Raw genomic sequence first — 14,101 nt, 5'->3', positions numbered from 1 at the left:
TTGAATTATGTTATTATACAAATCCTCTTTTGTATCGTATTCACTCTAATACTCGTATATTGAATGTTAATATGACATATATAATTTCTAAACGAATAAAGAAACTGCTAAATAACAAAAATATGATACTTTGTACTATCTTGTACTTGTTGAGAGAGGAAGGAGGGGGAGAGGATGAGAGGAAGAGAGAAAGTGAGAGAGAAAGAGAGAAGAGAGAAAGAGTAGAAGAGGGAGAGAGTAAACGTACAGAAAATTATTAAGAATTTTTCTGAAGAAATTTGAATTCCATTAATTAATCTAGCTCCAACTTTTTAAAGCTACCGTCTACGCCGAATAAGTTTTCTGTACCTTCACATTTGCCAACTCGCAAAGATTCGTTCACTCGTCTATTATTATCATCATACTGAAACCAATCACGAAATTCCTCCAGCAATTTAATTTGTTTAATAGCTATTTCTTCGATAGGTCCTGCTTTTCCATCATATTCGTTTGGTAAAGCTTCAATAGGTAAAAATTTCTTCACGGTTTCCATGCTCGAATGAAAATGCAGCTATAAATAATAAATGTCTATTCGCACCTCATATATTTTCATATTTCGTATATATTTTTAAGAAGAAAGACTTTGAAATGTGTATAACAGTATAACATATATGTCTTTTCGTTGACTTACGAGATTCATTAGTTCTTTCTTCAAAAATGGCTTTATCAGATTCATTAGCGTATCTACCATAGGTATAGTATTTAATACATGAAAACCCTTTAATCGAACCGGAGCAGCTTCTTGTACGTAAAATAAAACTTTTTTCATTCCCATTATGTTAATACTAGCGATATGACTGAAAGATAGGCCGGTTGCATCCAAAATAACAATCAATCCCTCGTTGGTACCTTGTATCATAGTTTGTACTTCGCATGTCATAAGCAAATACTTCATACATTCATAATAATCGAATTTATTTGGATTTGGATCCAGAAATTTGGTAAATGTTATTACATATCCTTCCTTGGTTTTTTGCTCTAATGGCACGGCTGCCCTTATTGAAAGAATTTTTTTTTCAATATTCAAAATATAAATTTTAACGATACTTAATTTTAATAATTTTAATCTTAATAATTTGGCAGATTAACTTACATGATAGAGAAAACTTTTCGCAATTCTTTCCATGCAATTGGATCTCGATTAGAAAACACTTCCGGCAAAAGTGTCCTTATGGTATAGAAATTGTCTATCGTTTTCTTAGTCGGCTCTATGCGATAATAGTTGCTATGCAGAAACAAAATAAGATATAACATTTCTACTCGTGGCAGATGAGGTTGCTTTACCATCCAATCCTTCAATATTTGTAGATCTGACATTTTGAGTTCCGGATTCCGTTTGCACTCTTCTTCTATACTGACATATCGAATTGGTAGTGACATCGTTGCTCTGATTGACCTATAAATTTGTAGATTTGTCCTCGTTTATAATTTTTTCTGAAAAATACGTAAAAAAAAAGAAAAATATATAAAATCATGTAGAGAAGCGAAAAATATATACACATACATGAGCACAAATATTTACTTTTATAATTAATTAAAAATAGACTCACACTAAACCGATTATAAATTCGATAACGTTGTTTTAAACTGTATCGATAGATGCGATCGATAGCTACTTAATCGTATCTTTACTTATTGGAAAAATATCTGCCAGATAAAGCAATACGCTGATATATTGTATAATATAGTTTGAATAATCGGAAGTTGTAAAACTTTCGTTATCATAATCGCAAGTAATATTTTTCAATCATTAGAATAAGTGGACCAAAATTAAAAAAATGTTTTATTTACCTCGAAAATCGATATACAGAGGTCTTTTTGGCTGCAATATCCTTATTCTCGCTCTTACTACAACCGAAGCTTGCAATATTTCAGTAACGTTACATGCCGAGTGGGTAACTTATTCCGGGAATTTTATTTCAAAATTGTGATCATCCACCCCAAAAACTTCAATACATCAATTGTCAAGGCAAATAAAACATTTTGTTAAATTTTTGGTTCGCTATGTTGGGTCGCTATCCATCATCCTGAATTTTGAAAATCTGACTTCATTTTCGTAATCAGCGACTCTCAAAATATATACATACTTTTTGGTATAGGTTATTAATCAAAATTTTTTAGAAACAATTTTTTCTTAAAAAAGTAAGGTTTTTTGCGCTTAATTTGTTTATAACTAATTCAAGTTGCAAAATAAAAGCTTCTATACCTAACCTGTTATTAAAGTAGTATTTGAGGATCATATAACAATTTATTGCATGTGCAGAAACCTTAAAAGTTATCGTACCCACATATGGGGGCAAGATGACAAAATTGAGATGTCCTTAAAAAAATTAAATTTTAAAGAATTGTAATTTATTTAACAACTTTATAATTTTTACAAATGATAACTAAGACTGTAGTGAACTTGAAAAAAAATAAATCAGTCTCTTTACCTCATCACAGAAATTAGGAAAAATCGACAAACCTTAAGGTCATCATCTTACCCCCCTTTCCCCTATATAAATATATATATATATATATTGCGATATAATGAATTTTTTATTTCTTTGTCAACATTCCACAATTCATTCATTTCTTACGACTTTTGTTTTGCGCACAATTACCCGACGCGTGAGAAATTTTTTCGCTTTTCCGCTTTTTCCTTTTGGTTAAATACAATCTTATTGAACGAAAATCTGTTCGATATGAGGATATACGTAATGGTAGAAGAATGTTTATAGTTTTTATTTTTATACTTGTATCGCTTTAAACTTGGAAAATCATTCCAGGGCAAAAAATCTCCTTTAGGTGCGAACAGTGTGTTCTCTCACTTTCTCTTATACGTATCAATTTGTGTATACTGTTAAAAATTATAAATTAATCGAAAAAAGGCTGCAAACGTAAATAATACAAAAATATAAATTTTTCAATTGATAGACGGCGTAAACTTTTATCAATTTATGAAATTATCACTTGAATATAGGTAAAACTTTGTTAAATAATTATATATATATATATATATACACACAGGGTGTTTGATAAGTAATTATAAATCTTTCAAAAATTGTTTATTTTCTTCTCAAAGTTCTGAGGATTTTTTAAGAATTTTTTAATACCGTATTTTCTCATGCTGGTAAAAATAAGAAAATGCAGTACTAAAACATTAATAAAAAATTCTGAAAAAGTTCTTAGAGCTCTATGAGAAGAAAATAAACAATTTTTGTCTCTTGCAGTTTTTCTGTGAAGTTGATAGTATTTGAGTAAAAAATTATTGAAGACCAATTTTCGACAATTTTTAATAAATATCTTATTTACTATTGCGAAAATTATAAAATGGTAGAAGACTTTTCTTCTCAGTTTAGTGCATTCTGCTCCTGTGCGAAAGATTTATCGTTACTTATCAAACACTCTGTGTATATATACAACTTTATTCCATATTTGTTTTTTCCTTTCTTCCTCTAAATATATATTTCTTTAAATCCAAAGACACAGTAGGTACATATAATATGTACAAATAAAATTAATAACACAATTTTCAATTGTATGAGCGAAAACGTAATTATATTTATTAAAATTACTTATTCACAGATAATTTCAACAACATGTATCGCGAGTCTTCTTTCATTTATTTTAAACAGTACACTTTCCATAATTAGCACATTTAACCACATGCAAAGTTGAAATGATATACTTAGAAAGAAAATAGATCATGTTAATTAACCTTAAACAGTTGCTCTTTAACCGGTTTTTCACAGGTGAATCTGTTCTACAAATACTAGCAATACAGCACAGAATATCGCTGCTGCGCACACGATAAGTTGATTATATACTGATTTCTAAAAGAGAATGTCCGAGCGTTTCGAGCGTTTCAAGTGTTCGACACGCCGAGAACGAATCCTTTCATATTGCGCTCCGCGAAGACTAAAATATTCTGCTCGTGTAATCACAATCGGACTATGAACATCAGGATTTAAACTGCTGCTTACAAGTTGAGTATTATTAGTTAAATAGCAAAAAAGATAATGCAATGCATAATCATTACACACAAAAAAATGAATTCTTAAAGAAATGCATGAATGCTTAGAATAGCGCCAAGAATAAACAATTTTCGATTAACAATAAATTACTCGTAAAATAAAATAAATTTTATTCTTAGTTCAAAACAAATTTTATTTCAATAAAAGAATAAAGTTGCACTCATTCAACACTAAATATGCTTATATTAGCATTATTTTTTCTTCAATAATACCTTTTGTCTACTTATTTCAAATCCCCAGTATGCTTTTTAGTAACATCAAAATGACAGAAACCACCCTTACGGAAAAAAACTATTAATAAATAGTAAAATGGCCAATAGTAATTTGGTTAATAGTTAGTACTGTTGGCCAACAGTTACTGTTGGTCAATAGTTACTGTTGTCAGTAGTTATAAACACGAATAGTATATTGCACCATAAAACGTTAATTAGATTATATTTTTCATTATAACATTTGTTATCATGAGATACACAACGCATGATGGAATGAGGGAAACGGTACTAAGATGATAAATGTTGTAACAAAAAATATATTCTAATTAACGTTTTATGGTGCAATATTCGCATTTGATCCAATTTGGAATTAATTTCATAAATAAATAATTAAAACATAACCGACAGTGATTTTATAATGATGCAAATAATGATTTTTATTTACTTTACGTACTTTATTTATGTATCAATTTTTCCTTGAATCTGGCGTTATTATAATAATTATTTTCAGGTTCTCCGAAGTTCAAACTATTGGAGTCATAATGTAACTATTGGAGCCTCAATAGTAACTACTGGAGTCTCAGTAATAACTACTGGAATACCAATAGTAACTATTGATTCTTAATAGTATTTTTCCGTAAGGGCAATGCTGCGGTAAATGACGATAGCTTTGTAAATGAAGTGCCACATTTATAGAGCATGCCTCCTAATGTACACGGGGTACAAGCTCCCAAGAAAAAACTGAATCAAACTTGGATTATACCCTCTACTAATATAGCTCAAAAGCAAGTGAAATGCTGAAACCGTTTTACTAACCTCCATTAGCCATATTGAAAATAAGGATGCAAACAAACAGTCAATCTCGTCACAATGGTAGAAAACTAGCTGCATATACAGGCGGATCTGCCGCGACGGATTCATTGCTCATCTCACCTATTTAACTGTGGGTAGCAGATCCGCGAATTCGCCGCGGAAAATCCGCCCGCGTGTATACCCTTATGGAAAAAAACTATTAATAAATAGTAAAATGGCCACTAGTAATTTGGTTAATAGTTAGTACTGTTGGCCAATAGTTACTGTTGATCAATAGTTACTGTTGGTAAATAGTTACTGTTGGTCAATAATTACTGTTGGTCAATAGTTACTATTGATCAAAAGGAGTAGAGTATATATTGTACACAAATTTTTGAAGGTTTCGCGCGACCACTCGGGGATTATTTTATTTCTGTTTTCTTATGTATTTTTCTTCGTAAAAATAAAAAATAAAAAATAAAGAAGAAAAAGCGCGAATACTATGGTAAATATAGGACCGCAACGGATGGGACAGAGAGAACTGCATCCTACGCAACGGATGGGAGAGAAAGGACAACGGGTTAAAAAGAGAACGTAACAGACGAGAGAGACAAGGCACGAAACCTTCCCTTCCCCCTTTAACACGGACCCCGATAACGCGCTTTTCTCTCCCTCAGCATCTATGATACACACTTCCCCCTCCCTGACCTTTCACACAAACACACACATACATACCAAATATACGTACACGCACTAACACATAATTATTTAGAATCGATGTAGTTACCTACTATTGTTCCTTCAGTAATAATTAAAAACAACTTATTAGATATATTTATGATTACTGCGATTTGCGATCCTATATGCATGTTCATAACTTTATATCTGTAAAACATTAATAGTAAAATTATATAACATGAATACAGAGTAATAGAGTTAAAAAAAATATTGTTCTTGATGTACAATAATAACGAGTTATCTGCCTATAATTTCTGTCAAGCTGTCAAGAATTTAATTTGTGATTACAGTACGTAGTGAATGTAATCGTACGTTAAATTATATCTGTATTATGTATCTTCATACGCCACAAATGTGGAAATTTCCATATAGTTGCGTGTAGTGGTACTTTGAAAAGTCGGTGAGAAATAACCGATTGTCTAGTCGATCGTCAGCCAAGCAAGCTTCTTTTTCGTCTGAGTGTATTTAACAAGTAATTTTTTCTGTCTTATTGTAACACAGTTATTTTTTTTAACATCTATTTATTATAATGTTCTAACTTAATTTTTGACTTAAAGATTAATAACTTAAATATTAATTAAAGACACTGTTACATCTTTAATATTAAATTGCTATGTGGTACTAGTAATTTCAATTTTTTCGTTAAATTTGTTTAGTGCGTAACATTTTTATAGCTAAAGAGGCAACATTTTAGATAATTTGGATGATTTACTAAGTGTTAAAATATATGTTTTTTATATTAGTAAAAGGTTGTACAAGTATCTACTATGTCACTGATTAAAAGGATTTCCTACGATGAGGAAAAGAGGAAAAATCCTGAATTGAAAGATGCCGATATACAAATCTTAAAGGATTGGTGCATGAAACAACCGCATCTTCCAAAAATTTTAGATATCGAATATGTATTATTCTTGCACAGTAATTACTATCATATCGAGGCTGCTAAGAATACCATCGAAGAATATTATACTTCCAGGACTCACATGCCAGAATTTTTTTCTGATAGAGATCCACTTGGAACGAAGCAATTGCGAGAAATATTTAAAGTTACGTAAGTATTAAAAGATTTGTCAATATTCAAGTATATTTTAATAATATCTAATAATAACAATTAATAGATTCTGACATATTTTTCGTGTACGTCATAAAATTTCATAAAAAATACAATGATTAACGGGCAATTGAGAGCAATAATAATTGAGAGAATTAATCGATTTATTCGGTGCGAACTAGTATTCTGAACGAATTTTATAGCGTATCCATTCTTTCAAAATAATTTATTTTTTGACATGTTGGTCATAACTAGCAGTTGTGCTCACTCAGCCAAATAGCTAATTGACAGGGATGTTTTTCAAATATGGAATTGAACATATTCTTCAGCTGCTCTTTATTCCTATTTGGTACGATTAATCGAAACCTATTCGGTACAATTAATTTTCGAATCTATCATAGGACATCGCTGATAATGGCTCGAACGGAACCGAAACGTCCGATTCTTTCGATTTGTATATAATGTCTTGAACAATACATTTGTTAATTATTACGCACAAGTAATTGCGTTGATTATTGCTCTCAATTGCCTGTTAGTCATTGTATTTTTTATTCCTTTTTTATCTCGAACGCACAATTAATTTTATTTTTATAATTTTGATAAAGTTTCATGTTTAAACGTACTTTATTTTTATTTAAAAAAAATATCCAAGTAGCACAACGGCGCCTGCAAAGCGCTTATACACATTTACGTTTAGCACTTTTTTAACACTTTATAAGTACTGTATGCTACTTGGACAGAAATTCATACTATAATACTTCAAAGATAAATAGGCGAGCGGTTTAAATTCATTTCAATTTAGAATTCATTAACCGACCAACCAACGTTCTAGTGGTAGTTATAAACTTTTGTTAAAAAAATCTAAACTTTGAATAAAAATTGTATAAGCTTAATAGCTTAAAAAATGTTCAAAATAAACATTTTTTGTCTCTTACGCTCAGTTTCACAACTCACGGTTAATTCTTAACCGAGGTTGTTTCTCCTAAAAGGTGATTTCATCTAAAAGGTGATATATCTCTTCCTAATTTTAGAATTGGAAAGAGATAATGAATAAATTAAACCTCGGTTAAGAGTTAACCGTGAATTGTGAAACTGGGCCTTAGACTTTTTTGAGAAAATCAATAATTTTTGAGATAAAAAATGTGTCTAAACTTGAACAATAACTACCTTTATAATTTTTTTCTCACAAACTAATCATCCAATCAATATGAATACAAAAACGAAAATATTCGGTCGATCTTAAATTATAACGAAAATTTTATTTTATTTTGATCCATACTATTCTTGACTGTGAAAACTTTATTCATTGCTTTTAAATAGTTCAATCTTGAATTACTAATTTATACTTTATATCGACGCCTGAGCTGTAAAAGGTGATATATCGAGAAAAACATGAAGAAGGGTAAAAAACGTAATGAAACACGATCTATTCACGCGAGGCGTGAAGACCAGTCTATGTCAGAACACATGCGAAGTACGGTTTATATCGAGAAAAGCAAGAAGAACGGTTTATGTCGCATGACTTTGAAGAAGGGTTTATCAGGGTTTATATCAGCTCCATAAAGTTAGCAGGATCAAATCAGCAGAATCAAATCGGACCTATAGAAATTTTTAATACTTATTTTGTACTAAATTGTACTATTAATGATAATTTTGTACCGTGTGCTATTTCGAAAAAAATTGTGACGCTGCTGGCTTAATATTAAACTAGCATGACCAATACAAAATAAAAGATAAAAAAAAAATAATATTAGCAATCAATACGATTGAATTTGTACTACTTTGTACAATGCCATTCGGCATTGAGATCGCTCACGCGCCGCAGACGTGTCTTCAAAGCTTTATTATGATAAAATAAAATTTTTGTTATAGTTTAAGATTGGTCTAATATTTTTTCGTTTTTTATTCATATTAATTAGATGATCAGTTTCTATGGAAAAAAATAAGGAAAAATAATAAAAATAGTCATTTTTCAAGTTTGGACATTTTTTTATCTCATAAACTATTGAGTTTATTAAAAAAGTTTAAGAAATAAAAAAATGTTTATTTTTATCCAATTAAGCTAACAGAATTTTTTTGAAATTTTTATTCGAAGTTTACAGATTTTTTAAACAAAAAAATATTCATAACTATTCTACGATTACACAAAAAAGATGTATATATAGATGTTTTTTTAACAGAGTAACATGAGGAATTAAATTATTTCTAGCCACACTAGAACGTTGGTTAGTCGATTAGTTTTCTAAGTGACTTCTTGGAGATAAACGGCTCGCCTAAAAACAATCAAAAGATCTAAAAGAAAATGTCAAACGTATGTACTCTTTAATAGATATGAAAATAAATCTAATTATGCGTTAAACAATAAAATTTTCTTTTAAAAAGGGCGCAGATGACATTATCAATGCCAACGAAGGAAGGATACAAAATTGTTTATACGAGATTAATAGATTATGAACCATCACGTTTTGTTTATAATGATGTCATGAAATATTTTTCTATGGTGGTTGACTTGTGGTTGTACACCGAAGGAACCGCCAAGGGCCATGTAATTATTATAGACATGACAGGTGTTACTTTCGTTCATGCTGGCCGTCTTAGTCCAATAGGGATTAAAAAATATCTTTATTATTTACAAGAAGCTATACCAATCAGACTTAAAGGTTTGCACTTTATTAACACCAATGCAGTCATGGATATCATTTTGTCGATGATGAAGCCGTTTATGAAGAAGGAATTAATGGATGTGGTAAAAAAACGATAAAAATATTTTATATCAAGTATAAAAATACTACATACATATAAATGAAAAAAAAAACTGTTATTTCAGTTTCTTTTTTAAATTCTAATTAAAATTTGTTTAATAAACAAATAAAATAAAATAACGCTCGTTTGTTTGCAAAGCAAAAAATAATTTAATTTAAAACGATGAGAAGATGAGCACACAAGATGTCTAAATAAGTAAATTCATTTAACACATTGAGTGCCGATTAATTTTTACAGGTATACCGCAGGAGCCAAAGCTTGCGACTATCCAATTTGGGAATTATTATTTTTTATGCAATTTGAGAATCTTGATTAGTCATTTTAGTATATTGCCATTGCATACGTATATTGTTCAACACCGGCAGGAATGGTGTCCCCTGGTGTTTGGCGCGCGGTATTACATATCATATTTTTTTTATTTATTTTATTATATATTCTTATATTTAACTGTATAAATTTAATTTTGCAATCTTGCGATACAAAATATTAATTTCATTTGCACACTGCAAATTTATAAATGCATGCAAAGCTATTACAATGAGTCTCCAAATTACACGTAATATCGTAATTATGCACAAAAATTGTTTACAGTATTACAAACTTTTATGCATAATTACAACATTTTGTGCATAATAAAAGTATTGTGAATATTGGCGAGTGAGAGACACCGGGGTATCTCACTCGTACTAGTAACAAATGTGTGAGACAGCGAAAGGACATTGCGAGCCGGCATCATGTCCAATTACGCTTTCTCTCTCAATTGTGCGCCTTGCGCTTAGAACTAAATATCGGAGCATTTCCCACTACTGTCTCCTTTTACGCTCCTCGCCTTCTCTGCGTTTCCAGTAACACGTACGTGTGCGGTTCGGTAGTTTCGGTACGAGTGTGTAGCGCCGCGCGCCGAATGCCAGGGGACACCATTCCTGCCGATGCGTGTACATGAGGAGCTAGTGAGAGCACAACACTATCCAAACGACTAAGAGAATATTTGTTGGAAATCACGGAAATCTGTGGCACACATGGTATGTGTTGTTGGCTCCCGACGAGAGTAGTCAATATCACACGGTGCGTGTCGCCGACGCTCAATATATATGTTAACAATTTAATAAAATATTACACACAAAACATTTCGACTCACAGAATCTTCATCAGTTCATAATTAAAACATACAAATGATAAAATAATTTATGTAAAATTTACATATTAATAAAATTTAAAAAATATAGTAACATTAAGAAGCCAAGTGAATTTTGTGAAAGTCATTTATCATTTATATATATTTTAATTATAAACTAATAAAGACTCTGTGAACCGAAATGTTTTATGTACACTATCTTATTAAATTGTTAAATAAATTTTAAACATCTTATTTGCTTGTCTTTTGGTTGTTTTAAATTAAGTTAAAACTTAATTAATTATCAAAAATTTCATATTAAGAATTAAAAGATCGCAATAAATAACAATAATATTTTTTCTAATTGTAAGAAAAATAAATTCAACATACAATTATTATTTTACATCTAAAATATGCATTTTCAGTAGATATGAAAGATATGTCTTATATAATATATTTTCGACATATTTTCAGTTACATATTCATACTAACCCGAAAGATACGCTAGGAAAATTTATGCCATTGGAAGCATTTCCATGTGACGTGGGTTTAGAAGGGAAAGCTAGACCATGGAACGAACAACAGGAAGAGCAATTAAAAAGGTTACAACATCATCGTGAATGGTTTCTACAAGACGAAGTCACAAGTCGTGTAAACGAAGCATTAAGAATAGGCAAAAGCAAAACGATAGACATGTTCGGGGTCGAAGGAAGTTTTAAAAAACTAGATATAGATTGATTTGTGCTTGTGTGTGTGTGTGTGTGTGTGTACTTTTAATTTATCCAGAAGACGTAAACATATAAAATATTGCTTAGAGCGGTGTATTTTAATTTATCTAAATACATTTTTTTTTATATACACGGAAAAAAATGTTTTATATATAATTATATTAAATTATAATATATATAATTGTATAAAAAAAATTGACATTTTATATACAATTATATATAATTATATATAAAATATGTCTATATATAATATATAACATTTTTTTCGGGTATCTATAATCATAAGAAGTAAATAAAAATTTAATTTGCTTATATATCAATAGAATTAATAACGATACAATTATAACAATTATAAATTAATAATATGTAAGATACTATATTATCGAATGTAATATAGGAAATCTAATACTAATTACACAATTTTAAGATAGCTACTACTTTAAGATAACTATTTTAAAGGGAAGGGCATATCTCATTAAATCCCGTCCCGTTAGCGCATGTCCCGATAGCACACATTCACTCACATCGACCGATGCCTAACAATTTTTCACTATTTCTTAATAAAAATACATTATTTTAAATTAATCAGTTAGCAATATGTGCCTCTCTTTTAAAGCAACATTCCGTGTACATTTTTTGTGAGGCATATCACGATACATGGGGGAGTAAAATTTAAGATGATTTTAACGATCTACTTTAAACATATTTTTAATTTTCAAAATTGTATTTAGCAATATTATTAAGCATTGATAATAATATTGCAAATAATATTTCCTTATTCTAGAGTATAGTTTTATTTAAATTTTTTTGAAAAACATATCGAATTTAAAATGCTTTTTAAAAAATTTAAGTAAAACTGTACTCTAAGATAAGGAAAATTAATATTTTAATATTATGCATTTAGCATTGGGTTTTTTATATATTTGCAAATACAATATTTTGTATTAACAGCTAATTATTCATTATCTTTTAATTAAACCTGGAAAGAAACTTTTATTTACAAAAAAGCAACGCCAAAAGACTGTAGCTGTTAAACTATAGTTGCTTTCCATTTACACACAAGTGAAACTGAGTTTGAAGTGAGAGCTGAGTATTTTATACTCAGATTAATGACGTCACTACTTGCTTACTTTGATAAAAAGTTATCACATGTCAACACAGGTTCATAACCTCACTTTGAAGTGAGTTTACGAAACTCACTAAAGTAAATGGTCTCGATCTTGTGCAGATTATGGGTAAAAACTCAGTTGAATCTCACTTGTCAGAATGCAAAAGGAACGCGCATTTAACTGAGTTATGTCACAAGTGAGAATTATCTGAGAAGCGGTGTAAATGGAAAGCAGCTTATATATATGTATATATGTGTACATACATATATTTACACATATATATATATATAATTTAAAATTTGAACATTGATATTGATATAAATAATTAATGTTTAAAAAATTTATATTATAAATATTATGAATTGCTTAATATTGAAACAGACCTTGCATAACTGAAGGCGTACGTAATAATAATGTATCCTCTGCAAGAGATGATGAAGAGAACTTCTTTTGGATAATTTTTCTTTTTGTAACTTTATTATTATCAGTATCAGAAGCCAATTCAGACGTAAATTCTACTTTTTTTGCTTTCTCCTTGACTGTTCGATAGTTATCTAAAAATATGTGAATAAATATTTATATTATAATATTATAACGGAAAATAATAAATAATATGTTATTGATTAATTATTATTGAATAGAAAAGCAATGTACATTTAAATATAAATTTTACATTAACCACAACTGCTGTTTCTAAAAGTTGTAATATCGTATGAAGGCCAACATGTGTTAGGCCTGACATGTTTTTTGATTGCTGAATTTTTTCCATTTGAAACGGTGGCCAATAACATTTGTTATTAATAATCCAGGTTGTCGGGACAGCTTCTCTTCGTCAGTAAATTGTACAATCGTCTATATTTTCTCCATGTTTCTGTACATACATTTAAAAATTTAAGCAGTATTTATTCCAACATAATAATCAAATTATTTATAATTTTTTTATATATAGAAATGAAAGCCCTTCGTCGCATGTATACTTCATCGTCTAGCGACGCACTTGTCCCTCGGACCCAGCGTCTGTATCGCATTCCTCCTTTCTTGTCCTGCTCACACGCACACAAACACACCGCATATTATACGTATACGCACTGACACGTAATGAATTAGATCCCACGCGCGCCCATGTATCTTTATTCATCATTGTTATTAAACTTAAAATTAGATATAATTTTTATAAATATATTATTAAAATATTAAGTAACATAATAAATACTACTTAATCGTTATCTATTGTCAGATATAATTTATATATTTCAAGTGTAAACTGCTATCTATAGCTAGGATCTATTTGCTGAGGTAGTAGCTGCGACTATCAGTAAACTGATCTTTAAATATTTTATGAACTGACAATATATTCTTTCATGTTCGTTTTAATACTATGTTATTGCATAATGTAGTCTTTCGCTACGCCATATGTTTTTACATGACATTCGTGTATTTCTTGTAGTCATTCTGTTAAATTGAAATGTGATATCTCTTTTGTAACATAAATGCTTTTAAAAATGCGAAAAGTCATGTATCTAATAACAAAGTTATTAA

The 14,101-nt window shown here is 29.7% G+C and overlaps 2 protein-coding genes across 4 annotated transcripts; one reads left to right on the top strand and one right to left on the bottom strand.

Moving 5' to 3' along the window:
* Positions 1–234: 234 nt before the first annotated feature.
* Positions 235–4,052, bottom strand: LOC108758740 (alpha-tocopherol transfer protein-like). 2 transcript variants are annotated; one of them, XM_018503823.1, is made up of 4 exons: positions 3,740–4,052; positions 1,133–1,473; positions 671–1,034; positions 235–550 (listed from the first exon to the last, which is right to left on the bottom strand). In XM_018503823.1, exons 2-4 carry the CDS (start codon positions 1,417–1,419, stop codon positions 293–295), a joined length of 909 nt encoding a protein of 302 aa, XP_018359325.1. In that variant the 5' UTR covers positions 1,420–1,473; positions 3,740–4,052; the 3' UTR covers positions 235–292. The 2 variants fall into 2 exon arrangements, with proteins under 2 accessions (XP_018359325.1, XP_018359326.1); XM_018503824.1 differs by having other exon boundaries at positions 1,133–1,435.
* A 1,909-nt stretch (positions 4,053–5,961) lies between these two features.
* Positions 5,962–11,474, top strand: LOC108758723 (alpha-tocopherol transfer protein-like). 2 transcript variants are annotated; one of them, XM_018503802.1, is made up of 4 exons: positions 5,962–6,269; positions 6,547–6,848; positions 9,231–9,594; positions 11,200–11,474. In XM_018503802.1, exons 2-4 carry the CDS (start codon positions 6,565–6,567, stop codon positions 11,461–11,463), a joined length of 912 nt encoding a protein of 303 aa, XP_018359304.1. In that variant the 5' UTR covers positions 5,962–6,269; positions 6,547–6,564; the 3' UTR covers positions 11,464–11,474. The 2 variants fall into 2 exon arrangements, with proteins under 2 accessions (XP_018359304.1, XP_018359303.1); XM_018503801.1 differs by lacking the exon at positions 5,962–6,269 and having other exon boundaries at positions 6,521–6,848.
* Positions 11,475–14,101: the final 2,627 nt, after the last annotated feature.

Source organism: Trachymyrmex cornetzi, unplaced genomic scaffold, assembly GCF_001594075.2.
Source record: "Trachymyrmex cornetzi isolate Tcor2-1 unplaced genomic scaffold, Tcor1.1 scaffold16, whole genome shotgun sequence".
NCBI lineage: Eukaryota > Metazoa > Arthropoda > Insecta > Hymenoptera > Formicidae > Trachymyrmex > Trachymyrmex cornetzi.
This window is presented reverse-complemented; position numbering and strand designations above follow the sequence as displayed.